At 40.8% G+C, this 26,390-nt stretch overlaps 1 protein-coding gene across 5 annotated transcripts in view; it reads left to right on the top strand.

The window, feature by feature from the left end:
• Nucleotides 1–26,096, top strand: part of DOCK11 (dedicator of cytokinesis 11) — a 193,871-nt gene extending 167,775 nt beyond the window's left edge. For 3 of the 5 annotated variants that reach the window (XM_032844785.1, XM_032844783.1, XM_032844782.1), the window contains 8 exons: nt 5,045–5,167; nt 8,389–8,502; nt 9,181–9,327; nt 18,503–18,713; nt 19,024–19,214; nt 19,795–19,895; nt 21,499–21,637; nt 25,632–26,096. In XM_032844785.1, coding sequence (XP_032700676.1) covers nt 5,045–5,167; nt 8,389–8,502; nt 9,181–9,327; nt 18,503–18,713; nt 19,024–19,214; nt 19,795–19,895; nt 21,499–21,637; nt 25,632–25,754 — 1,149 coding nt within the window. In that variant the 3' untranslated portion in view covers nt 25,755–26,096. Of the gene's footprint in view, nt 1–5,044; nt 5,168–8,388; nt 8,503–9,180; nt 9,328–18,502; nt 18,714–19,023; nt 19,215–19,794; nt 19,896–21,498; nt 21,638–25,454; nt 25,473–25,631 lie in introns of all 5 variants that reach the window. The other 2 variants (XM_032844786.1, XM_032844784.1) reach the window with 2 other exon arrangements.
• The last annotated feature ends 294 nt before the right edge of the window (nt 26,097–26,390 follow it).

Genomic DNA, 26,390 nt, shown 5'->3' on the forward strand with positions numbered 1-26,390 from the left:
TTAAGATTTTATTTATTTATTTGACACAGAAAGATCACAAGTAGGCAGAGAGGCAGGCAGAGAGAGAGGAGGAAGCAGGCTCCCCGCTGAGCAGAGAGGCCGATGTGGGGCTCGATCCCAGGACCCTGAGATCATGACCTGAGCCGAAGGCCCAGGCTTAACCCACTGAGCCACCCAGGTGCCCCGAACATATCCATTCTTGCATAAAGTTCTCTTACGCCCATCTCCAGTCAGTCTCCCCTCCCTACCACCTAATTTCTATCACCATAGATTAATTTTGCCCGTATCAGTGTCATAAAAATGGAATTATTCATTCCATTCAATAAATACCCTTCTGCATCTGGCTTCTTTTGCTTAATCTGATGTTTTTGAGATACATCGATGTTGCTAAGTATATCAAAAGTTCTTTTTCATTACTACATAATATTCCATTGTATTGATAACTGATTTTTCTTTTTTCCTGAACCCATTCTCCTGTTGATGAATTTTGGATTGTTTCTATTTCGGGGCTGTTATATGAATAAGTCTGCTCTAAACATTCTTAATCTATGACCTTTTGTGGACTTATAGTTTCATTATTCTTGGGTAAATACCTAGGACTAAAACTGCTGGATCCTAGGGAAGTTGTGTATTTAATCTTGTAAGAAATTGGCAAGAGTTTCTGAAAGTGGAGTTTTATTTCCCATTTTATACTTCCACCAGGAAAGGACGAGAGTTTCAGTTGCTCCCCATCCTCACCAACATCTGATGTGGCTAATCTTTCTTTTATTATTGCCATTCGAGTTGGTATCTCATTGAATTTTTAATTTATATTTTCCTTTTTTTTTAAAAGTAGTCTCCATGCTGGGCATGGAGCCCAACACAGGGCTTGAACTCATGATCCTGAGATATAAGACCTGAGCTAAAGTCAAGAGTTGGACCCTTAACCTCCTGAGCCACCCAGGCACCCCATTGTGAACCAAAAATATGTCCTGGTTTTAAGTTCTTTGTCAGATACATGTGCTGCAGATTTGTCTTTGATTTGTTTATTCATTTCTTAATTGAGTCTTTTATTGTGCCAAAAGTTTTGGTTTTGATGAAGTGCAACTTACCATTTTAATGGTTTGTTCTTTTTATGTCTGGTCTGAGAAATCTTTGCTTACCTCAAGACTGCAAAGGTGTTGTCCTACCTTTTTTTTTTTTTTTCAGATTTTATTTTTAAGTCATCTCTACACTCAATGTGGGGTTCAAACTCACAGCCCCGAGATCAAGAGTCACATGGAGCCAGCCAGGCACCCCCTTACCTTTTCTCCTATAAACGTTGTCTATACATGTTATATATAGGTCTGTAATCTAGAATTCACTTTTGAGCCTGGAATCAGAAGTCAAGGTCAAAGGCAGATAGTTAGATGGTTCACACCATATAGGGGAAAATGAAAAAATTTCCTTTCGCCTGATTGAATTACTTTGGCACTTTGGTCAAATTTCAGTTCTTTAGGTATGCGCAGCCTATTTCTGGACTCCGTTTCGTAGCACTGACCTGTTTGTCCATCTTGATATGAATATCACACCATCTTGATTACTCTAAGTTGATAAGTCTTGAAATCTGATAGTGTTAGCCCTCCAGCTTTTTTTTTCCCCCAAGTCATTTTGGCTAGTCTGCATCCTTTGAATTTCCATATAAAGTTCAGAATCCTCTTCTCTAATTTCCTCAAAATAGCCTGCTGGAAGTTTGGGGGGCATTTTGTTACAATTATATATCAGTCCACGGAGAGTGATGTTTCGTGATTTTTCAGGACAGAAGTCTTTTGCTGGATTTATTGGTAGATGATTGGTGTTTTGCTTCGACCGTAAATAGTATTGCTTGATTTCTTTCTCAGTTTGTTGTTGTTAGTATCTATCCATTCGGTTGATTTTTGTATGTTCATCTTCCCATCTGCCGCCTCGCTAAATACGCGTATTTGTTTTAGGGGTTTGTGTATTCCCGAGGCTTTTCCGCCTACGCACTCATGTCATCTGCACACACAGGCGTTTTCACATTCACCAATCTAGATGCCTTTTCTCTCTTTGGGTTGCCTCGTTTCACTGGCCAGCACCTTCATCATGTTGAATTCAAGTGGTGAGAACGGACATTTTGACCCGTTCTCAAACTTACACGAGAAGAGTGTTCAGCCTGTAGGTTTCTCCCAGGTGCCCTTTATCAGACTGAAGAAGGTTCCTTCTAGTTCTTGTTTGCTGAGAGTTCTTTTTTAATATCATGAAGGGATGTTGAGTTTTCCAATGCTTTTTCTGTATCTGTTGCTGGAGGCACAGTTTTCTCTTATCTCTTGCTTTGTTCTATTACAGTGAAATTTTTTTCCCATTATAAGCCAGCTTTACATTTCTGCGACTCACTAGTTTGTAAGAGATTTTTAATTCCCCCAAAGTCCTTCCTTCCCATCGTTGTTAGGAATTCTAATTTGGCTAGTGAATCTTAATATACATTTTTTCAAGTAGCAGCATTCGATGCCACTATACTAATGACTGAGGAAACCAATATAAATAAGATATTGTTACTACTCTTGAAAACTCGCAGCCCATTTGGAAAGTCAGACAAAGATAATGGGCAAGTAGAGGGATATATATCCACCCAGTGAATTCTCAGAGCAGGATAAAAGGTATCTAGTGTTGAATAGGAGAAGGATCCCAGAAGAGGTGATATCTAAGCCGTCTTAAAGGGGTTAACCCCTGGAAGGGGAGTAAAGGGCGTAAGGCCCAGCATGGACAAAGGCACAGAGTGAGGGCCACACTGTGGTTCCCCAAACTTCTGGTAGCTCTTTGCTGTTGGAGCATAAAGTACAAGGCTGGGCACCATGAATGATGAGATTATAGAAGCGTCAGCTGGACTATTGCAAGCCTCATGTGCCAGATGAAAGATCTTGTCCTTTGCTATGTGAATGAAGCGGCAGCCATCTTGAAATTCTAAGAAGGGAGAGGGACGTGGTCTGGTTTGCCTTTGGAATCAGAAGCCTACAGCAGATAGATTTATAAGTGGTCAGGCTGGAGGCAGGAAGATCAGTAAGCAAAAAAATAATGCAGTCCTGAACCTTAGCAGTGTGTGTGGAAGTAGAGAGGAAGGGTCAGATTTAAGAAGCATTTAAGAAGTCAGAGTGGCAGGGCGCCTGGGTGGCTCAGTGGGTTAAAGCCTCTGCCTTCGGCTCAGGTCATGATCCCAGGGTCCTGGGATCGAGCCCCACATCAGGCTGTCTGCTCAGCCTGAGGAGCCTGCTTCCTCCTCTCTCTCTGCCTACTTGTGATTTCTGTCTGTCAAATGAATAAATAAAATCTTAAAAAAAAAAGTCAGACTGGCAGACGTTGGCGACGAGCTGACGAGAGGATGAGTGGAGAGAGAGAGCACACTGGGTCTCCAGGGCTGCCATAATGGACCCATATGTATCGTCTCACAGCTCTAGCATCTAGAAGTCTGAAATTAGGGTGTCAGCAGGGCCATGTTCCCCTCTGACACTCTGGGGACAATCTTTCCTCGCCTCTTCCTAGCTGGTCTCTGGCATTCCTCGACTCCAGACTCTGCCTCTGTAGTCACATGGGGTCGTCCCCCGAGTCTCTGTCTTCTTGGGAGGATCCCAGCCATATTGGATTAAAGACCCACCCTACTCCAGTGTGATTGTGCCATAATTAATTATATCCTCGGTAACCCTATTTCCAAATAAGGTCACATTCTGAGGTAACTGGGGGTTAGGACTTCAGCATCTCTTTTCAAGGGACACCCTTGAACCCATCCCAGGGGTAGAGTCAAAATGACTCTTAAGTCTTCTAGCTAAGTGTTCATAGGGTGTTGTCCTTGGCTGAATAGGAAAAACACAAGTGAAAAAAAACAGTTTAGGAGGAAGCTGAGTTCAGAATTGCCTAAAGGGTATACAATAAGAGCCATTTTAGGGGTGCCTGGGTGGCTCAGTGGGTTAAGCCTCTGCCTTCGGCTCGGGTCATGATCTCAGGGTCCTGGGAGATCGAGCCCTGCATCGGGCTCTCTGCTCAGCAGGGAGCCTGCTTCCCCCCTCTCTCTCTCTCTGCCTGCCTCTCTGCCTGCTTGTGATCTCTGTCTGTCAAATAAATAAAATTAAAATCTTAAAAAAAGAAGAGCCATTTTAGCATTCAGTTCTGTAAATCTCAAGAGCGTCTTATTCTTCAAGAGAGAAACAAACTTGTTAAGACTTCTGGCTAGCCGGGGTAATGGGCTTCATCTTTTCATTGTTGAGAACATGAGATGGTCATAAAATTATTTGTTGCAACTGTTACTTTATGGCAAGGTCAGATATCTCTATCTTGAGCTATTATCCTCTCATCCTCCCCTAATTTTAGGGCCAACAGTCAGGAAGGAAGCATTCTTTACCAGAATCACTTCATTTTCATAAACACTCATATCGCTCCCACAAGAGCTTGAAAGTTGTCAAATCTTCTTTTTTTAAAAAATTTAATTACATTTTTTTTCCAGTGTTCCAAAATTCGTTGTTTATAGACCACACCCAGTGCTCCATGCAATACGTGCCCCCCTTAATACCCACCACCAGGCTCACCCAGCCCCCACCCCCCCCCAAAACCCTCAGTTTGTTTCTCAGAGTCCACAGTCTCTCAGATCTTCTCAAGACTCTGTTATATTCTGCATAAATACAGCTTCAGTATAAAAAAGAAACAACATTCAGAGGCTTAGTGGGATTTATTCCATCAGACCTTCATTCATTCTCCAGTTGGAACAAATAATGCATCCCCTTTTAAAGATACCCTTTCTTAATGGGTGATACTTTTAAGTACAGTTAACATCTTCATTGTGTGAGTAAATGAAATAAATAGGTACGCTTCACTATTGTCAGGGATTACTTTCATATTTTTGAGAAGGGTTTCCATTTCAAGTATTTCAAGTATTTGATTTAAAAAGTAGAGTTGCATAAGCCCTGCTCCTTGGTGCACGTTCTGTTTGTCCTGTGTGTACTTGAAATGGCTCAGAATTTATTTGCCCAGAACCCTCAAACCATCTCTAATTCCTGATTGCATTTTGCTCTTAATGCAGGAAGTGTTGCTGGAATTGCTAGAACAGTGTGTGGATGGCTTATGGAAAGCAGAACGTTATGAAGTAATTTCTGAGATTTCTAAGTTGATCATTCCAATTTATGAGAAACGTCGTGAATTTGAGGTAGGTCATTTAAACATGGGCATCATTGGCCTCAACTATGTTTTGGGGGAGAAAAACAGTCATGTAGTTATGTCACTATCCCTCTACTATGCAACCTCCGAAAACTAGAAGGTTCATTATATTAGGGCATTTGTATTTTATTATAGAATATAGATACTTAACTGTGTCGTTTTGAAATATTTGTCTAATTTGAAAGTTCCTGTCTTTCAAAATCCTGTGAAATCCTAAAATGAGAATCCGACTTTACATTCATAGAGATTTGCCAAAGGAAATTAAGGGTAAAACATGCAGAATATAAGTTTAAATTTCGATTATATAAGTAGTTCTTAAAACATTTTAATCTAGCAGTTCCCCCCCTTTCCCCTCAGGACGTAAAAAATTCAGTGTTGTCTTCACCAAGCCTTCACTCAAAAAAGCTTCTGAATTTCCCTGTTGCCCTGAGAAGAGGCATAAGCCTCGCCTATTCTTTTCAGTTCGATGGGGAGACTAAAGGTTCTGACAGCTGACCTGGGGGACGTAATTAAGACACTAGGAATGGTCCTACCATGAGCAGTTTTTCCAATTTAGTCTGCCAGCCAAAGCTGTTGATAAAGGGTAATTAATAAAGACTAGTAGTGGGGCACCTGGGTGGCTCAGTCGGTTATGGATCTGACTTTGGCTCAGGTCGTGATCTCAGGGTCCTGGGATCGAGCCCCATGTCAGGCTCTCTGCTTGGTGGGGAGCCTGCTTCTCCTTCTTACTCTCCCTCTGTGCTCTCCCTTTTTCTCTCTTTCTCTCGAATAAAGAAATAAAATCTTTTAAAAAAAGAAGAAAAGAAATGACATTGCTCCTTTCATCAAAGCATTACATCCTAAGACCCTTTGTAAAATGTCTGTAGTACCAGGGCACCTGGGTGGCTCAGTCATTAAGTGTCTGCCTTCAGCTCAGGTCATGATCCCAGGGTCCTGGGATCAAGCCCCACATTGGGCTCCCTGCTCCATGGGAGGCCTGCTTCTCCCTCCCCCACCCCCCCTACTTGTGTTCCCTCTCTCACTGTCTCTCTCTCTCTCTGTCAAATAAATAAAATCTTTAAAAAAAAAAATGTCCGTAGTACCTACTTTCATACTAGCTTGAAGATAAGGCTACTAGAAACCCAGGGAGCATTTTGCTGCTTGGTCAACTAATAGGGAAGAAAGAAAAATGTATCTTCTCTACACATGAAAGGAAATGATATTTTCTGTAGGGACACTACTCCCATTTCCTTAGAGGCTTGTAAAGGTCTGTGCAGAACCCCTGACGTTCTACATGAGATGTAGGCATTGTTTCTAGGACACCAGTATGTAATTTTTCTCTGTATATTTATGGGATGGGCTGAAAAGTGTCAAGAGATAGCAGCCATAAAGATAAGGAAAATTTCCCTCCAGTTGAGCTCAACTGTTTCTGTGCCCCCCTTTTCTGTTGAGGTGAAATTCACAGAACATGCAATTAACCATTTGAAAGTGTACAGTTCAGGATCATCGAGTGCATCTGTGATGCTCGGAACCCACCACCTCTCTCTAGTTTCCAAACATTCTCACGGTCCCAGAAAAACACCCCCACCCACTAAGTAATCACTCTCCACCCCACCTGCCATTCCCTGATAATCACTGATCTGCTTTCTGTCTCTCTTGGATTTGCCTATTCTGGATGTGTCATCAAAAGGGATTAATGAAGATGCGACCTTTTGTGTCTGGCTTCTTTCACTTACCATGATACTTAAAAGGTCATCCAAGTCGTAGTGTGGATCAGGACTTCATTCCTTTTTATGGCAGAATGATTTTCCATCGCATGGCTATGCCACAGTTTGTTTATTTGTGTATCCTGTGGCAGACATTTGCGTTGTTTTCGCCTTTTGGCTGTAATAAATAGTTGCTGTTACAGACATTCGTTTCTGTGTGGCCATATGTTTTCATTAATCTTGAGTATATACCTAGGAATGGAATTGCCAGGTTTCATGGGATAATTCTTTGTTTAACCTTTTGAGTAACCACCAAACTGCTTTCCCTTTTACCTTCCCACCGGCGACGCATACATTCCGCATTCTGAACAACGCTTGTTACTTTGGGTTTTTCGTTAGAGCTGTGAAGCGGACATGAAATGTTATCCCATTGTGATATTTGGTTTGTATTTCCTTACGGCCAATGATTTTGAGCATCTTTTTATGTGCTTGTTAACCATTTGCATGTCTTCTCTGGAGAAATGTCTATTTAAGACCTTCGCCCACTTTTAAATTGGGTTGTTGGTCTTTTTATTGTTGAGTTGTGAGGGTTATTTTTGGTTAAGGTTTTTTTAAAAGATTTTTTATTGAGAGAGAGAGCAGGAGTGCGAGTGGAGGGAGGAGCAGAGGGAGAGGGAGAAGCTCCCTCTGAGCTCGGAGCCTGACAAGGGACTCAGTCTCATGACCCTGAGATCATGACCCGAGCGGAAATCAAGAGTTGGATGCCCAACCGACTGAGCCATCCAGGTGCCCCTGAGAGTTCTTATATTTTCTGATAGTAAACCCTTATCAGATCTGTAACTGGCAAATATTTTTTTCCCATTCTGTAAGTTGTCTTTTTACATTCTTAATGTTCTTTGTACAACGTGCTCCCTTTTTCTGGGTGTACAGATGAAAATGTTCTTTGAAAACTTCCGTAAGCTTGTGTAAACCCAGTCCTCACTGAGGCGTATACTCTTATTTATATATATATACTCTTTATATATATATATATTTATATATATATAAATATATATGTTTATATATTTATATATATTTTATATATATACTTATATATATACTCTTTATATATATACTCTTATTTTTATATCTGCATTTTTAATTTTAATTTAAAATTTTAAGATTTTTATTTATTTGAGAGAGAGAGCATGAGTGATGGGGAGGGGCAGAGGGCAGAGGGAGAAGCAGACTCCCCTCTGAGTGGGGAACCCAACACAGGACTCAATCCCATGGCCCTGAGATCATGACCTGAGCCTAAGGCAGATGCTTAAATGACTGAGCCACCCAGATGCCCCTCTGCCCTTAGACTTAACATGGTTGAAGAATTTTGTATAATTGTGACAAAGGGTCAGGGACCCCAACAAAACCATTTTGAACAGGAAATAGCATTGCTTCCCCAAACCTCCCCCTCCACCCCATGCATGTGTCTTAAACATTTAGTAATGAACCAAAAGACAAAGCTGATTTGTATATTCTCCTTTTTCAGAAACTTACTCAAGTTTATAGAACTCTTCATGGAGCTTACACAAAAGTTCTAGAGGTTATGCATACAAAAAAGAGACTTTTAGGGACTTTCTTCAGGGTTGCCTTTTATGGCCAAGTAAGTATACTTCCGCTTATGAAGTTGTTTTTCTTTTTAAATATTCACCTTTGAATTACTAGATTGCTACAGCAGCGAGTACTGGTTCTTGGAGTCTGTCTAGGTAGAGGGCGGATCACAGCAGCCAGAAGCCTCTGTGAGTGTAAAGTTCACTTTGGTGTCCATATCTGAATCCATTAATTCAGAGTACAACATGGAAGATTTGAATTTTTCCCTCGGTTTCATTTTCTGTTGAACTTCTTAAAGTGTATATTTAATATCTATTATATTAATTATATATTATATAGTATATATAATTATATATAAATATATATTATACAAATATACAATAAATATATTAATATTAAGTATTAATAAATATATTTATATATAAATATATATTAATTATATTGATATCTATTATATTTAATATCTGCAAGCTTTCAAATAAACAGGGAAGTGTGACAGGGAATGAGAAAAACCATAGTGGGGAAATCTTCAGGCCAAGGATATGTCCCTGCGATGGCGAATTTGATAACTCTTAGTTATTCGAAATTAAAAGAGTGAATACATGCCACGTGGCTCTCAGTGCTATTGAAAACATATTTCAAATATATTATTGCCAGTTATGTTGTGCGCTGTCTTTAAGTGCTCTGCTTGCTCTGGCTATCAGTGATCGTGTGTTTCACTCTACAATAGTCTTTCTTTGAAGAAGAAGATGGGAAGGAGTACATCTATAAAGAACCTAAACTCACCGGCCTCTCGGAGATTTCCCTGAGACTCGTGAAACTTTATGGCGAAAAATTTGGCACAGAGAATGTTAAAATAATTCAGGATTCTGACAAGGTAACGTATACCCTGCGTTTCGAAATCATTGTTTGTGAGTTCCAAACGTGGTACACTGCTGGCTTTTTCCTTTTTTAGTTGGTGGGCGAGAAGTATGGAAATAGAGCCTGTCCAGACAGTGAAAGAAAGGATGGGGGTTTTTTGGAGTCAGAGAGAGCAGGATTCAAATCTCCATTCGCCTCTCTCTCTCTCTCTCTCTCTTTTTTTTTTTTTTTTTGAAGATTTGTATTTAAGAGAGAGAGCATGAGAAAGAGGTTACGAGCAGGAGGGCAGGGTAGAGGGGGAAGCAGGCTCCCTGCTGAACAGGGAGCCCGACATGGGACTCCATCCCAGGACCCTGGGATCATGACCTGAGCCAAAGGCAGACGCTTCACCGACTGAGCCACCCAGTTGCCCCAAATCTCCATTCTCTTGCCATCTGCTAGCTAGGTGACCACAGGGAAGTTACTTAACTTCTCTGTGCCTCATTTTTCTCATTACAAAGTGGAGAGAATACTCATGTCTTTAGTGCATTTCCTTCAAGCTGTCCTTAGTTTAGTAGTTACATGTGCAATGAAGTACATTTAAGAGCGATCCCTTGGGCTTGCTCTAAAAGTTACCCATCCCACCAGGCCCTGGCAGGCCAGGATGAAAAAGGTTCCAGCAAGAAAGCCTCTTCCCCAGAGATGCATCCTTTCCCAGAGGCGACATCTGAGGAAAACACTGTAGGAATGCCTGACTGTTCTTATTCGCCATAGATGTGCCCAGAATGAGAGCCGGTGGTTAGGGCAGGAGGGACCTACCCAGCGCGGGATCTGCAGGCCACAGTGATACTTACTGAGCGACGAGGATGCAGGTGACCTAGCAGCTAGTAGGCAATGTCAGAGCAAAAAGCTCACGGCCATGGTAAAGACCCTTCACAGCCCGTCATGAAAACGCTCTCGGCTTTGGAGACTCACCTCCCGTGGAGATGGTTTTACCTTGACTCTACGCCTGAGACATTTTAAAAGCAGATCTGCCAGGAGGTTCCACGTTCATTAACATTTGACACCACCCCTCTACTTCCTTCTTCATCAATGTCACTATTTTGTGGTGTTTTATTCAGTTAAGACAATGGAAGATTTTATCTCCCTATATCCAGATAGTCTCGGGCTCGTTGCCACACAACTGTTACTATAAATGGGAAGTTAATGGAAAGCCAGGCTTCCTGAACAACACGCAGTTTTTCTGCCTGACTTTGCCTCTGAAAACCTGGTGAGCCAGCCCTAGGGACAAACCACTCTCAGGCAGCTGGATTGCTAACATTATGTTACGCACAATATGTGAGTCATTCTCCATTGACGACAGACATCATAAGCAGTTGCTACTTTGAAAGTCCTTATTTCTGTCTTGATGTGTGCAAGTAAAGATTAAAAACACTCTTGTACCTTGCCAAAGAACAAAATCTGCTTAAGAGCACAGACAGTTCGAAGAGCTGTTTGGCAATATTTTCCAATATTTTAAACGTATGTTTCTTTGGACACAATAATTTCAAGTTTAAAGGTTGTTGTTTTTTTTAAAGGTAGGGAGGAGGACAGAGGGAGAGAGACTCTGAAGCCAGCTCCACACCCACAGCATGGAGCCCAACCAGGGGCTTGATCTCACAACCCTGAGATCATGACCTGAGCCAAAATCAAGAGTCAGGTGCTTAATGCACTGAGCCACCCAGGAGCCCTTGAGTGATTAAGATTTTATCCTGTAGGCATACACTACCAGAAAGATGGATGATTAAAGGTGTTCATGGTTGCAAAGTTTATAGAGCAAGCTGGAAGCAATCTAAATGTCCATATGGCTAAAGAACTGGTATTACCCACAAAATGGATATAGTGACCTATGTGTTAAAAAAAATTCACATAGATTTATTTAGAAGTGTCGATTTGAACCTGTCAAGATATATTCTTGAGCAGGGAAAAAAGTGAGGTGCAGGAAATCATGGCTAGGATGATCACATTGGTGTAAAAAATTATGTTCACAATAACTTGTATATTCTTGAGAAATTTCTGGAATGAGACACACAAAATTGTTAACCGTGCCTACCCCTAAGGAGAGGGACTAGGGTCTTACACAGCAAGAAATTGTTGACTTTTCATGGATACCCTTATGTATGGTTTGAACTTTTTACCATATACATATTTTACTTTTATAAGGTTAAAATAAGGCTTGACCTCTTTTTTTTATTTCCCTTCTGTATTTTGTCTTAGCCTGGGTAATTACCTCAACCATCTCCTGAGGTCTCTTAGGAAAGATCTAACTTTTTTTTTTTTTTTTTCCGAGTCTAGTTGACACGCAATGTTACATTTGTTTCAGGTACACAACATAGTGATTCAACAAGTTTATGCCTTAATGCCATGCTTAAGTGCAACTCCCACCTGTCCCCACTATTACAGTGTCATTAACTGTATTCTCCATGCTGTGCCTTTTATTCCCATGACCTATTCATTCCATAACTGGAAGCCTGTACCTCCCCCTCTCCTTCACCCATTTTGAGCATGCCCCCCTTCCCCCCACTCTGGCAACCACCAGTTTGTTGTTGTTGTTGTTGTTTTTAAGATTGATCAATTGATTTGAGAGAATGAGAGCACACAGAGGGAGTGGGAAAGACAGACTCCCCACTGAACAAGGAGCCGGACCCGGGGCTCGATCTCAGGACCCAGGATCATGACCTGAGCCAAAGGCAAACACTTAACTGACTGAGCCACCCAGGCATCCCCAGTTTTTTCTCTGTAGAGAAATCTAGCTAGTGACTGGGAGAGAAAAGAACGTTAAGGTTTCTGGAGCTAGGCTTTTAGATTTTCACATAAGATCAAATAGAATGGGTTTGGAGAAGTTAAAAGATGCTGAGAAACTTTCTGTCCCCTGGCTGTCCTCCTGTATCTGCTGAGGAAAAAAAAAAAAAAAGGATACAGAGACTGCTCCCCGAGAGGTTTTTGTTGTCTTTTCATTTGTTTGTTTCCATTTTTGTTTTCCACACCAAACACGAAAAAGGGCTATCATCAGTTGCAATAACATTGACAAAGTCACCAACAGCAAAGGCCCAGGTCAAACTGAACTGGGAAAACACTGAAAGAAGAGCCTGGGCATAGCGTCGGGTGAATGGGGAGACTGATGGAGGGGAGGGTATCTAGGGCCCGCAGACAACTGTCCAGCAGGGACCGCTCTGAGATTTGCCTCTGGCAGCGTAGCTTCTTAACATGGGATTTAAGCTTTTCACGAAATGGTCCATAACCACCGTAGTTTATGCCTCTGGAAGAGAACCATTCTGCTTTCCTGTGGTCCCTTTGGAGGACCAGAGGACCCAAGATAGGACTAATGTCATCAAGCGTGCCCACTCTCACAGTGTCAGTCACTGCTTCTGGATGTACAAATGGGAAAGCTTTCCTGTAGGATAGTTGTGTCATGTATATCAAAATCCTTGCTACCGTATAAGTCCTTTAAGGAAGCTGCTTCTAGGAATTGATGCTGCAAAATAAATCCGAAAATAATGCTCGTAGTTTTAGATGCAAGGATGTCCCTCGGAGCATTGTTTGCAATGGCAAAATGTTGAGAAACAATCTAAGACTCTGTTGATAAGGGACTGATCCAGTAAATCGTGTCTATCCATATATCCATTAAAAGTCACGTTAATGAGCAGGGCGCATGGGTGGCGCAGTCAGTTAAGCATCTGCTTTCGGCTTGGGTTGAGATCACGCAGTCCTGGGATCGAGCCCCACATCGGGCTCCCTGCTCAGCGGGGGAGCTGCTTCTCCCTCTCCCCCTGCATCCCCTTCAGCTTGGGCTCACTCACACTCTCTCTCAAATAAAGTCTTTTTTTTTAAGTCATGCTAATGACCATATAGAACTATAATAACTAAAATACGTTTTTTGTTACACATACACAGAACTTTCTTAATTTGACCATTTTTATGTGCAGAGTTCAGTGGTGCTTACAGTGCCATGTTGGAAAGAAGCAGCAAAAGTGGACATCCTTGCTTTGTTCCTAATCTTAGAGGAAAGGCTTTCAGCCTTTCAGCATTGAGTATAATGTTCACTGTGGGTTTCTCCTAGGGGCCCTTGATTAGATTGTGGAAATTCCCTCTGTTCCTGGTTAATTGAGTATTTTTATTACGAGAGATGCTGAGTTTTGTCAAATGCTTTTCCTGCATCAATTGAGATGTTCATGTAGGGTTTTTCCCCCTTTATTCTGTTTATGTGGTATATGACCTTGATTGATGTTCATATGTTGAACCGTTCTTGCATTCCAGGAATAAATCCTACTTGGTCATGGCATATAATTCTTTTAATATGCTGCTGAATTCTCTTTACCAGTATTCTGTTGAGGATTTTACATCATAAGGGATATTGGTATAGGGTTTTTTTGGTACTATCTTTGGCTTTGGTTTCAGAGTAATGCTGACATTATAGAATGAGTCAGGGTGTGATCCCTCCTCTTCAGTTTTTCAGAAGAGTTTGAGAAGGGTTGAGGTTAGTTCTTCTTTAAGTGTGTTGTAGACTTCACCAGTGAAGACATCAGGTCCAGAGATTTTTCTTCATCAGAAATTTTTTTAAAGATTTTATTTGTTTGCTTGTTGGTTTGTTTGTTTATTGGAGAGAGAAAGGGAGCAGACGGGACGGGACAGAGGGAGAGAATCTCAAGCAAACTCTACACTGAACGTGGAGTCTGACATGGGGCTCAGTCCCATGACCCCGAGATCATGACCTGAGCCAAAATCAAGAGTCAAACACTCAACTGACTGAGCCATGCAGGTGCCCCAGAATTTTTTTTATTTTTATTTTTTATTTATTTTTTTTTTTAGGTAGCCTCCATATCCAGCACAGAGCTGACATGGGGCTCAAACTGACAACCCTGAGATTAAGACCTGAGCTGAAATCAAGAGTCAGTTGCCCAACTGACTGAGCCACCCAGGGGCTCCCATCAGAAAATTTTTGATTACTGATTCAGTCTCCTTACTAGCTATAGAGCTATTCAGATTTTTCCATTTTTTTTCATGGTTTAGTCTTTGTAGGCTTTGTGTTTCTAGGAATTTGTTCATTTCATCTGGGTTATTTAATTTGTTGGCATTCAGTTCTCATAGTACTCTCCTATAATCCTTTTTATTTCTATAGAATTGGTAGTAATGTAGTTTTCATTTCTGATTTTAGTAGTTTTGATTGTTCTTTTTTTATATTAGTCTTTCTAATTAAAGGTTGTCAATTTCAGTGACTTTTCAAAGAACCAAACTTTGGTTTCATTGCTTTTCTCTATTTTTCTATTCTCTATTTCATTTACCTCTGCTTAATCTTTATTTCCTTCCTTCTGCTAGCTTTGGGTTTAGTTCCTCTCTTTCTAGTTCCTTAAGTTGTAAAATTATGTTGTTGAATTGAGATCTTTCCCATTTTTTAATGTTGTGTTTATCACTATAAATCTCCTACTTAACACTGTTTTTGCTGTCCTATAAGTTTTCCTTTATCTCTAAGGATGTTCTAATTTCCTTTTTGATTTTTTCTCTTTGAATCTTTGATTTTTTAAGTGTTTAGTCTCCACAGATATATAAATTTTCCATTTTTACTTCTGTTATTAATTTTTAACTTTATCTCATTGTGGTTAGAGAAGATACTTTGTATGATATCTGTCTTTTTAAATCTTTTGAGACTTAATTTGTGGCCTAACATGCCATCCATCCTGGAAAATGTCCCATGTGCACTTGAGAAGAAAGCATATTGTTGTTGGGTAGAGTAGTCTGTATATGTCTGTGAGATATAATTGGTTTATTGTGTTCTTCAAGTCCTCTATTTTCTTCCTTACTTACTTCTGTCTGCTTGCAGTATCTAGTATTGAGAGTGGGGTATTAAAGTCTCCAAGTGTTACTGTAAAACTGTTTCTTCTTTGAGTTCTGTCCATTTTTGCTTTGTTTATTTTAATGGTCTGTTATTAGGTATATAGATGTTTATGATTGTTTTATCTTCTTGCTGTACTGGACTTTTTATCAATATACAATGTCATTTTTGTCTCTTGTGAACTCTTAAAACTTTAAGTCTGTTTCATTCAATATTAATATATTCACCCTTGCTCTCTTTTGGTTACTATGTGCATGGAATCTCTTTTTCTGTTTTATATTTTCAGCCCCTGTGTGTCTTTGGATCTAAAATAAATCTCTTGTAGACTGCATATAGTTGGATCATAATTTTTTTTAAGATTTTATTTATTTATTTGACAGACAGAGATCACAAGTAGGCAGAGAGGCAGGCAGAGAGAGAGGGGAGGAAGCAGGCTCCCCGCTGAGCAGAGAACCCCATGCAGGGCTCGATCCCAGGACTCTGGGACCATGACCCGAGCTGAAGGCAGAGGCTTTAACCCACTGAGCCACCCAGGCGCCCTGGATCATAATTTTTTAATCCATTCTACAATCTCTTTTGATTACATTTTAATCCATTTACATTTCAAGTAATTACTGATAAGGAGAGATTTCATTCATTCTGTTATTTGTTTTCTTATGTGCCTTAGAGCTATTTAGTCTCTCATTTTTTGAATTACTGTCTCCTGTTTAATTAATTTTTATGGTGAAATAGTTAAATTTGTTTCCCATTTCCTTTTGAGTGTATTCTTCAACTCTATTTTTGTGGCTTTCATGGGGATTATATTTAACATCCTAAAGTTATAACACTCTAATTTGAATTTATACCCGTTTAAACTCAATACCATACAAAAAATCTGCTGCTTTAATAGCCCCATCCCTACCATTTTCAGTTGTTGATGTTGTAGAATTATATATTTGTACATTGTACGTCCAAAAAAATAAGCTAATAATTTTTAACACATTGAGTCCCTTAAATTATATAGAAAATAAAATCATTACATGTGATGAGTCACTTCTCTCTTGATGCTTTCACAATTCTCTCTTTGTCTTTGGCTTTTGACACTTTGATTTTAGTGTGGTTCAATATGGGTCTCCTCGATTTACCTACTTGGAATCTTTTGATCTTCTTGGATGTTTATAATCATTGGGAAGTTTCCACACGGTATTTCTTCAGATATTACCTCTGCCCCTTTCCATCTCTTCTCCTTTCAGGGAGTCCTACAGCGTGTGTGTTGGTCCACTGGGTGATGTTCCACATGATTTTTTTTTTAAGATTTTATTTATTTATTTGACAGAGGGAGAGAGATCACAAGTAGGCAGAGAGGCAGGTAGAGAGAGAGGAGGAAGCAGGCTCCCTGCGGAGCAGAGAGCCCGACGTGGGGCTCAATCCCAGGACCCTGGGATCATGACCTGAGCTGAAGGCAGAGGCTTAACCCACTGAGCCACCCAGGCGCCCCCCCCATCCACATGATTTTTTTTTTTAAGATTTTATTTATTTATTTGCCACAGAGAGAGAGAGAGCACAAGCAGGGGGAATAACAGGCAGAGGGAGAAGGAGAAGCAGGCTCCCCACAGAGCAGGGGGAGCCCAATATGGGACTTGGTCCCAGGACCCTGGGATCATGACCTGAGCCGAAGGCAGTAGCTTAACTGACTGAGCCACCCAGGGGCCCCCAACATGATTGTAGTATCTTCCAGTTCTCTATTACCTCTGTCTGCTCAAATCCACCTTTGAATCCTTCTAGTGAATTTTCATTTTACTTATCATATTTTTCAGCTCCAAAAATTTGGTTTCTTTTTAGGTTTTCTCCCTCTTCACTGATACTGAATTTGTCCATACATCGCTTTCTTGACTTTCTCCACATCTCCCTTTAGTTCTTTGATCATCAAGACAGTTGTTTTAAAATCTTTTTCTACTAGGTCTACTATCTGGTCTTTTTTGGGGACAAGTTTCCATTGGGTTATTTTTCTCCTTTGAATGTACCAAACTTTCCCATTTCTTCACATGCCTTGTGATTTGTTGTTGTTGTTGTTGAAAACTGGACATCTGGATCTGATATGGTGGAAATCAGATTTCCCATTCTGGAAATCAGATTCTCCCCCTTTCCCAGGATTTGCTGGGTTTTGTTTTTAATTATTCTAGACTGTTTCTGTGCCATGGATCAGCCTGAGGTGTAAATTTAGGGTCTTCTCGGGTCTTTTCTGAACCTGCACCTTACCCGGGTATGTGTGGTGAGTTTCCAATTTCCCTCCTGTATGCTGTTGCTTTTGAGTGTCCTTGTCTTCAGTGTCTGGCTCCCAAGAGGGAGAAAGAAAAATAAAGGGGAGAGATCTTTTAAATCCCCTGGAAGTCACTTCAGCCAGGGCAGGCAGGTACAACAAAAATGGCCACAGCAGGGGCAGCGCCTGGGTGGTCCAGTCTGTTAAGTGTCTGCCTTTGGCACGGCACGATCCCAGGGTCCTGGGATGGAGCCCCACATGGGGCTCTCTGCTCAGCAGGGATCCTGCTTCTCCATCCCCCTCTGTCTGCTGCTCTGCTGCTTGTGTTCTCTCTCTCTCTTTATCCCTCTGTCAAATAAATAAAATTTTTTTTTTAATTTAAAAAAAATGGCCACAACCTCTTTGTACCTCTATGATGAGAAACAGTGGTTGGAGCACAGGCCCCAAGATTTAGGAGATAGTGTCCTTCTTGCCCATTCTGGCTCCCGCAAGCTGTTCCAGGAACATGTGCCAAGCTGTTGCAGTAACATGTGCCAGCTGCCTGCCATGGGGCTGAGGAGTAGGAAAGGAGAGGCTGAAATTGACCGAAATCAAAATTGACTGCAATTTTCTGTCCAAGCCTTCCCCTACAAGTTGCAAGCTTTCGCTAGATTTCTGGTGCTCTACCCCCTTCTCAGAATCCTCTCCATTATCTGTTTCTATCAAGGTAGAATTCAAACGTACAGTTAACTTTGTAATATATTTTTAAAGAATCAGATTACAAAACAGTGTTTAGTGTGACCTCAGCTTTGTAAATAATATGTGCCTGGAGAAAAGATTGGAAGGAAATGTATGAAAATGTGAATAGTGGCACTCGGCCAGTGGTAGGATTGCGATTTTTATTTTCTTCTCCCATTCCTATAACTTCCAAATAGGTTTCTGTAATTTCTTATAACCAGAAGGAAATGATCCTTTAAAAAAGTACAAAGCTCTCCTCCGGGTGTGTATTCAGTTGGGAACACAATCATGACCATGTTCCTCGGTGGATACCAAAGGAGTTAGTGGCTTACCTGTCCCCACCTTTCCCTTCCACCGAGTAAGAGCCAGAACGTACTTTCTTTACAGGTAAACACCAAAGAGCTCGATCCAAAATATGCTCATATCCAAGTCACTCACGTGAAGCCCTACTTCGATGACAAAGAACTCACAGAAAGAAAGACCGAGTTTGAAAGAAGCCATAATATCAGCAGATTTGTTTTTGAAGCCCCTTACACACTGTCTGGCAAAAAGCAAGGTTGCGTAGAAGAACAGTGCAAACGCCGCACAATCTTGACCAGTAAGTAGGACTTTGCGTGGTAACGTTTCGTTGGACTTGGTTCTTTGTGATGCACGCCGGTAGCGGGTGGTGAGCAGGACGTGACGTGTCCTTGTAGTCCTTCACTGTTCTCCTCATCCACTAGCTTGCACCAACGTGGCGATGTTATAGATCATTGTCGCCCCTTATGTAATGGGTGACTGAATGCTTCAGGGTGCTTAGAGAGCTCACAGTGGGGACAGTTCAGCATAATGGAGTTTTTCCTTTGACTTGGCTGTTGGAACAGAGGATTTGCTTCCGAGCTAACACATCAACGTGAACCTTTTAACAGCTTCCAACTCCTTCCCATATGTGAAGAAGAGGATCCCTATCAGCTATGAACAGCAGATCAACTTAAAGCCCATCGATGTTGCTACTGATGAAATCAAAGATAAAACGGCAGAGCTGAACAAACTCTGCTCCTCTGCTGATGTCGACATGATTCAGCTCCAGCTGAAATTGCAAGGCTGTGTTTCAGTGCAGGTAGGTCCGTTGCTGAATGCATCCTAAGTGGTTCCCGATGTTCTCGCTTTCCTGAGGGCACCGAGCAATCATAACGTGCAGTTATGTGTTCCGCTTTTAGCGAGTGCGAAAACCCATGCATTGTTCTCGGTGACCAGAAGGAAAGGAGGCTCAGTGTCCATCAGTTTCGCTTTACGGTGGAAGACTTCAGCGTAAAGCCCTGCAACAGTAGCCAAGCTCTGTGTTTCCGGAGCTGAAGCCATTAAGTAACTTGTTCGAATAGCGTCTTTGCAGATTACTGGCTTTAGTCATTTTTTTCAAATAAACTTCCAGTAAGAAGAGTAAATATGGTCCTCAGATTTTTAATGTATTTAGGGTTTTTGGTTTTTTTTTTTAAGAGAAATGCAGGGGTGCCTGGCTGGCTCAGTCGGGAGAGTGTGCATCTCTTTGATCTCAGTGTCGTGAGTTCGAGCCCCTTATTGGGAGTAGAGAGTACTTAAAAAAAAAAAGAAATCTGAAAAAAATAAATAAAAAGAAAAAGACAGAAATTTCTTTCTGATTACATTCTAACCACTCTCATTTTTCTCCCTTCGTGTTTTAGGTAAATGCTGGTCCATTAGCATATGCAAGGGCTTTCTTAAATGATAGTCAAGCTACCAAGTATCCACCTAAGAAAGTAAATGAGTTGAAAGACATGTTTCGGTAAGTGCTGTGTCCTTTTCCCATTAGACCTCTATCCTTTTATGCTCATGTTCTTCTTCATAGAAACCAAAATATTCACCTAGTAACATCCCTCCCGAAAAAAGGACATTCTCCATTCTCTTTTACAATATTTAGGTGACCTGCTAATGGTACTTTAAGCAGCGAGGAAACGCACGCTGTCTTTCTCACTGCGGGTCATTAACGACGTCCTAGCGTCCCAAGAGATGAAACATGCCAGTTTCCTTTATCCCTTGAGATATTGTGACACAAAAGCAAGCCTGCATTCATTCTGTGCTTTCCTCCTCCGCCTGATTGACTTCATCTTACAGCATTTCAGACCGTTTAGGGTAGGAACAAAAGTTGAATTGGAAGGGTTGGAGAGGCTTGCATGTGTCCTGTGTTCTTACTTCCGCCTGGGATTCTGCCGGTCCAAGGCCACAGGGTACCGTGGCTCAAGTGAGCATCCCAGTAAGCTAGGGCATGTCTGAATGGTCTTGCATTAGAAAACAGTCTGTTTAATATATTTGAAAAGCTTACATTTGGAATAAGAGAGACAATTGAGTAAAATGGGCCAAGAGGAAAGATGATAACTCAGCCACTCGTTTGCTCTCGACTTATTTCATTTACTTTTCCTGTCTGCGTGTCATCAACTATTCCGGATTACGGAGTGACCAGTAGTCACTCATTCACCAGTATTTATTAATGCCTGGCACGTGCAGAGAGTCTACTTGTTGCTATGACAGGGATACAAACCAAATGGGCAATGAGGTACTTTGTCCCCTAAGACCTTTGCTCTCGTCATGGATATTAGACACAAACGCGTGAATGACGGACAAAGGCTTTTTGCTTTTTTAAATTATTTTTTAAATTACTTTAAAATATTGAAGTATATTGACAAACAGTGTGGTGAGTTCCAGGCATATGACAGACCGATTTGACAATTCCCATATCACGCAGTGCACACCACGCTGTGTGGTAACTCCATCTGTCACCATACAACGTTATTACAGTATTATTGGCTATATTCCCTATGCTGTATTTTTCATCCCTGGGACTTATTTATTTTATAACAAGAAGTCTGTACCTCTTAATCCCCTTTACCAATTTCACCCATTCCACCCCGCCCCCCATCTTTGTCCCCACTCCCAGCCCGGGACAGATAATTCCTACCTATAACACCCAGCACTGTACGGGAGACATAGTAGTCCCCAAATAAATTATTTTTGAATGCATGACTTATTATCTACAGATGCAAGTTAATGTTTGTACAATTTTAGCTGACTTAATATCATGATTTAATATCAGCTGATTTAATATCATTTAATATCATGCTTTAATATCATCTGAGCAAATAGTCTTTCTGGAAGGTCACTGTTTCGAGCCAGGTTTTAAAGGAGACAAGAAACCAGAGGGGGAAGGTGGGAAAGAAAGGAAAAAGGAATTTCAGACTTAGGAAATGGCATTAGCAAAGACGCAGTGAGAAAATACAGGATTCCGGTCTTCCCTCTAGGCAAGCCACAGTTAAAGTGAATATCAAATTGATGGTCAATGAGACTTTCTAGGAATAAACGATGAAACCCTTATCTTTGCTCTTTGTCCACAGGAAGTTCATACAGGCATGCAGCATTGCCCTTGAACTAAATGAGCGGCTAATTAAAGAAGATCAAATTGAGTACCATGAAGGGCTCAAGTCAAATTTCAGAGACATGGTGAAAGAATTGTCTGACATTATCCACGAGCAGGCAAGTATTAACGTAGTTGAAAACGAAAACATGACCTGGAGCCCCTCAGGTGTACTTAGCAAAGTCTAGTCGTTCGAGATGCATCACCTTGAAATTAGTCCGTCTCTGTTTTCATATTTGCTCCTATTATCTTCGGTCATTTAAATGATATAATGCAAATCGAATTTAAAATAATTACCTGAAGCAATTGCTAAGGCAATTATCAGTAATAAGCCATTTTGTTCTTTGGGCCGTGGGGCTGTTAGAAGTTAACTCTCTGAATGGATCTACTGGAAACACGGGTAAGAATCTCTCAAGAAGGGTCCTAAAGGAGTGAGATGATTGGCACAGGAGCCAAACCCCTAAGGGTATCTCTGTCTTGGCCGTAAAAAACTACAGATACTATCATGTAGGTGACATACTCTGAGGCTTCCAAAATTTGAGAAATGTCTTAGCATTTTCATCTGTGACTGAGTGTTCATGCCCATGCAGCTAACTGCAACCTAAAAATTCGGAAGCCAAGACCTGTTCACCACTTACAGCCACATTATGTCACAGTGAAGTAGTTAGAACTTTCACACACCTGAGCCTGCCAGCCCTCCGTCCCCCGCACCACCCAGGACTTCTATACGCCTGCTTGTCTTCAACGCAAGCACTTCTGGGTTATCCTGGGAAACTTCATTTTGATGCTGGAGTCCTGACCACTGTGTACATGGGTTGTCACTCAAGTATTTTAGTGTCTTCAACACTTTTGTACAAGTCCCAGCACAATGATCTAGTCCCTCAGCAACTGAGCCTGTGAAGTTTCATTTCCTTACTCATGGAAACAGCCACCAAGATAAATATCTGTTTCAGAAACTCTTCAAACTCTGAATTTTGAAGAAAGCAAGTCTTCTTCAAAGAAACAAGGATAACTACAACCCTTTAGAGAACACATGTTAAAGCTCGTTCCAGAACCTTCTCTGTCCTGGTAGCTGCCTTTCAGCGATTGCTCGCTGCGGGAAATTGAGTTACAGTTAGCACAAGGTTGCACTGAATGACCAGGAGTCTCATTTTCCAGCCATTGTTATCTTCTCAGCATGAAAAAGTTAGCCAGCCAGACCTTCATCATCCCATCTGTTCAGTGAGACTGCTTACCCCTCACTCCCCTCCTTGCCCGTTCTCCACGTCTGGGAATCTTGTTGGCCCGAGGAGTCTGGAATCAGTGTTCCATTTCTTCTTTTGACCATCTTTACTTCTGTTAGCCCATTTAGGAGGGAGTACAAACTGTTCCAAGGTGCCCCAAGGTGGTTCAGTGTTCAGAGATCCTTTTTGGTCTCGAAGCAGCCAGGTGGTCAGGACGGGGAAGGCAGGAAGTCATGCCACTTCCTTTATTCCCTGCGTCTCAAGCTCAGCCCATGGGTAGCAGAGGGGCGTAAACCTTTCTGTGCCATCACTGCTCTGAGGCAAATGGATGACATAGTTAGTTCCGAGGAGCTGTCCAGTGTTACGGATTTCCACTCTTCATATTCCATAGAAAATCAGCAAAAAATACTTCACAAAAGATACAACAACAACACATGTTTTAAGCCAATGTGTAGTACATTGCAATTATCCTAGTTTCCAGGCAACTGCGTGACTTACCTTAAACTCTGAAGTACTCAAATGGGAAACAAGTTATTTAGTTTACTGTTGTGACAGTGATCAGGATATGTAGAGCGGCCATTTTATACAGTTCTTTCCCCCGTGAAGCATGAGTTTTGCAGATCTGCTGTCCCATTTTCTGTCTGTCTCATTGGATTCCCTAAACCGTGGCTCTTCTGTTGAATTGGAGAGACCGCGTTGTAGACCCTTGAAATTATATGTTGTTAGATAAGCCAGGAAAAAATCTTAGTTTCTTTTTTAAATTTAATTTTATTTACATTCAGTTAATTAACACAGAGTGCATGATTTGTTTCAGAGGTAGAGGTCAGTGATTGAGTGCTCTATCACACCCAGGGCTCATTCCATCATGGGCCCTCCTTAACGCCCGTCACCCACTTACCCCAGCTACCCCCCGCTCCAGCAACCCTCAGTTGGTTTCCCATGGTTAAGGGTCTCTTTTGGTTTGTCTCCCTGTGTGATTTCGTCTTGTTTTATTGAAAAAATCTGAAGTTTTTATTGGTTTATGTTTATGTAAGCTGTCCCATCATAATGCATCATGTTTAGGTGTGCCCTAACCATTGACTTTATAGTGAATTTTTATAATTCAGTGTTTTCTATTAGATTCTCACAAAACAGAGCCTTTTTTCAGTCCTACACTTGGAGATACGTTATTTCCCAAAGGAAAATAAAATAATACAAAATAAAATAAAGTATACTGGATAGTGCAATATAAATTATTCTGTTGTGCCCCATAAATGATTACTTGACAAAAGATATATCTTATGTGTGTGTATATGTATATATGTTTATTGTGTGTGTGTGTGTGTGTGTGTATATATAATTTATTCTTCACCCTTTTCAGTGTAATCATTATAGTATATCGAAAGATACAGTCCTTTGTAAAACTTCTTCAAGCTTTTGACTTTTAGAAGGGGACTTAAAGGGGCACCTGAGTGGCTCAGTGGGTTAAGCCGCTGCCTTCGGCTCAGGTCAGGATCTCAGGGTCCTGGGATCGAGCCCGGAATCGCATCAGGCTGTCTGCTCAGCAGGGAGCCTGCTTCCCGCCCTCTCTCTGCCTGCCTCTCTGCCTACTTGTGATCCTTCTCTCTCTGTCAAATAAATAAATAAAATCTTTAGAAAAAAAAGGGGGGGGACTTAAAAAATTAAAAGGGAATTTATATTATCTTCAAATTATGAATTGCAGATATCTTAATTAGAGTTAGTGGTGGCCACTGTAGGGTCTGGTATGTTTTGTTTTCTACACAGTGAGTCCCATATTGTCTTGTCACATCTGACAGGTATGGATAAACAATTAGTCATCTCTTAAATCTCTGCTCGGCTTCCAGATTAGTGTCATGAGTTACGATTTTTTAAGAGGAAATTTCTCTATTACAGACTTTATCTAAGACCTACTTTGTAGCAACACAATTGATATGACCCATTACTGTCACCATAGACCAGTTTGTGGGCTTAATACTGAAGTTTCAAAGCTAACTTGAGAACCGGGTAGTGAAAGCTTGAGACCTAAGTTGGAATCATACAGTAAAAAGATGGGATGTGATGTGTATGGTATTCTTTTCTTCCATCTTTCTTTTTTTTTTTTTTAAGTAGTCTCCACACCCAGCGTGGGGCTTGAACTCACGACCCCGAGACCATGAGTCACATACTCTACCAACTGAGCCAGCCAGGCACCCCTTCTTTCCTTCCATCTAATCAAGCATATTTGACCACACAAAATGGAAAGTTTTAAAAACATCTATACCAATATGAATATATGTTTATATGCTTACGGGATATAAAATTTACATCTCGTATGTGTGAAGTTCTTCATTTCCGTGAAAAGCCTTCTGTGTCAGTCAGCTCACATAGTTCTTGTGTGCCATTAGAATAGAAATAGGCACTTGTGACTTTATTTAAGAATATTTTCCAAATCATCTAATAAAGTATTCTACAATAGTTAAAAAAAAAAAAAGAATATTTTCTAATTCTCCAGGGAAGCAGCATGGGTATCTGTGTGTTGGAAAAGCCCCACCAGTGATTCTGAGAGCCACGGTTTAGAGCTCTTGTTACGATCACTGGTTTTAAATACATATATATTTGAAAGATTGCATTGCCTCTCATTTTTTCTTGAATTTTGCATTTTATAATCTTCTGTTTTTCTTAATGAGTAACCAGATTTTCTCTGCTTTTTTGCTATGCTGCCTTTGTAACACAGCTTTGAAGACTGAAGTCGGTAATGTTATTCTTCGCTCTTTCTGTTTTATGTCATTTCGAATAGCTCCATGTCAGTGACAAATTGAAATTTGCCTGTAATTTCATATACACATACTTTTTTGACCATGGCTGTTTTGCTTTGTGATAAACATGCAGGCTTTTTTCCCTTTTGTTTTAGATATTACAAGAAGACACGATCCATTCCCCCTGGATGAGCAACACGTTCCATGTATTTTGTGCAATTAGCGGTACATCGAGCGACCGAGGTTATGGTTCCCCAAGATACACTTCTGAAATCTGAGGACATGTAGATCCCAAGTGACAATGAGACTGACCTTTCTCAGGAAAAATCGGAGCTGTGCAAATGTTAAAAATGGAAAGATTTGATAGACATGAAGTGTTTCTTCCTGACACCAAAATTTTCATGCTTTCAAACAGGGTGCTTATGTATTTGTAAATAGTTAAGCAACTTGAAAGTGCCTGGAAAATTGCACCACTGTGCTTGGTTTGTACTTTTTTAGGTAAATCTATATACGGAGAAGTAGAGCTCAAAACCATTCATTCAATTTGCTTAATTATTGCTTCAGATCATAATGGTACTGTGTAAAATTGTATAATGGAACACAATAAAAGGTTAAACTTATTTGTAATTAGAAGTGAAGGAAATAATACTTTGAACTTAGCATTTTTCTTGACAGGAAGCTCAATTCACGATCCTACTGATCCTTGGAGAGAAAAAAATTGATAAAATTGCCATAAAACATGGACATTTCAAATTGGGGAAGTAATTGGAACTCCCGCCTGCAAGGAGTCAAGATGAGGCTCAAGGAACCAGGATGGCTATACGTGGAAATACCAAACTTACTGTTCCTTCAAGTTTTGATGCAGTGACGCTGGGTGACCAAGTTGGTCTCTCTGTGCCTTCCAGGACAAGGGA

The sequence above is a fragment of the Lontra canadensis genome, unplaced genomic scaffold, assembly GCF_010015895.1.
Source record: "Lontra canadensis isolate GAN:19392208 unplaced genomic scaffold, GSC_riverotter_1.0 scaffold155, whole genome shotgun sequence".
NCBI lineage: Eukaryota > Metazoa > Chordata > Mammalia > Carnivora > Mustelidae > Lontra > Lontra canadensis.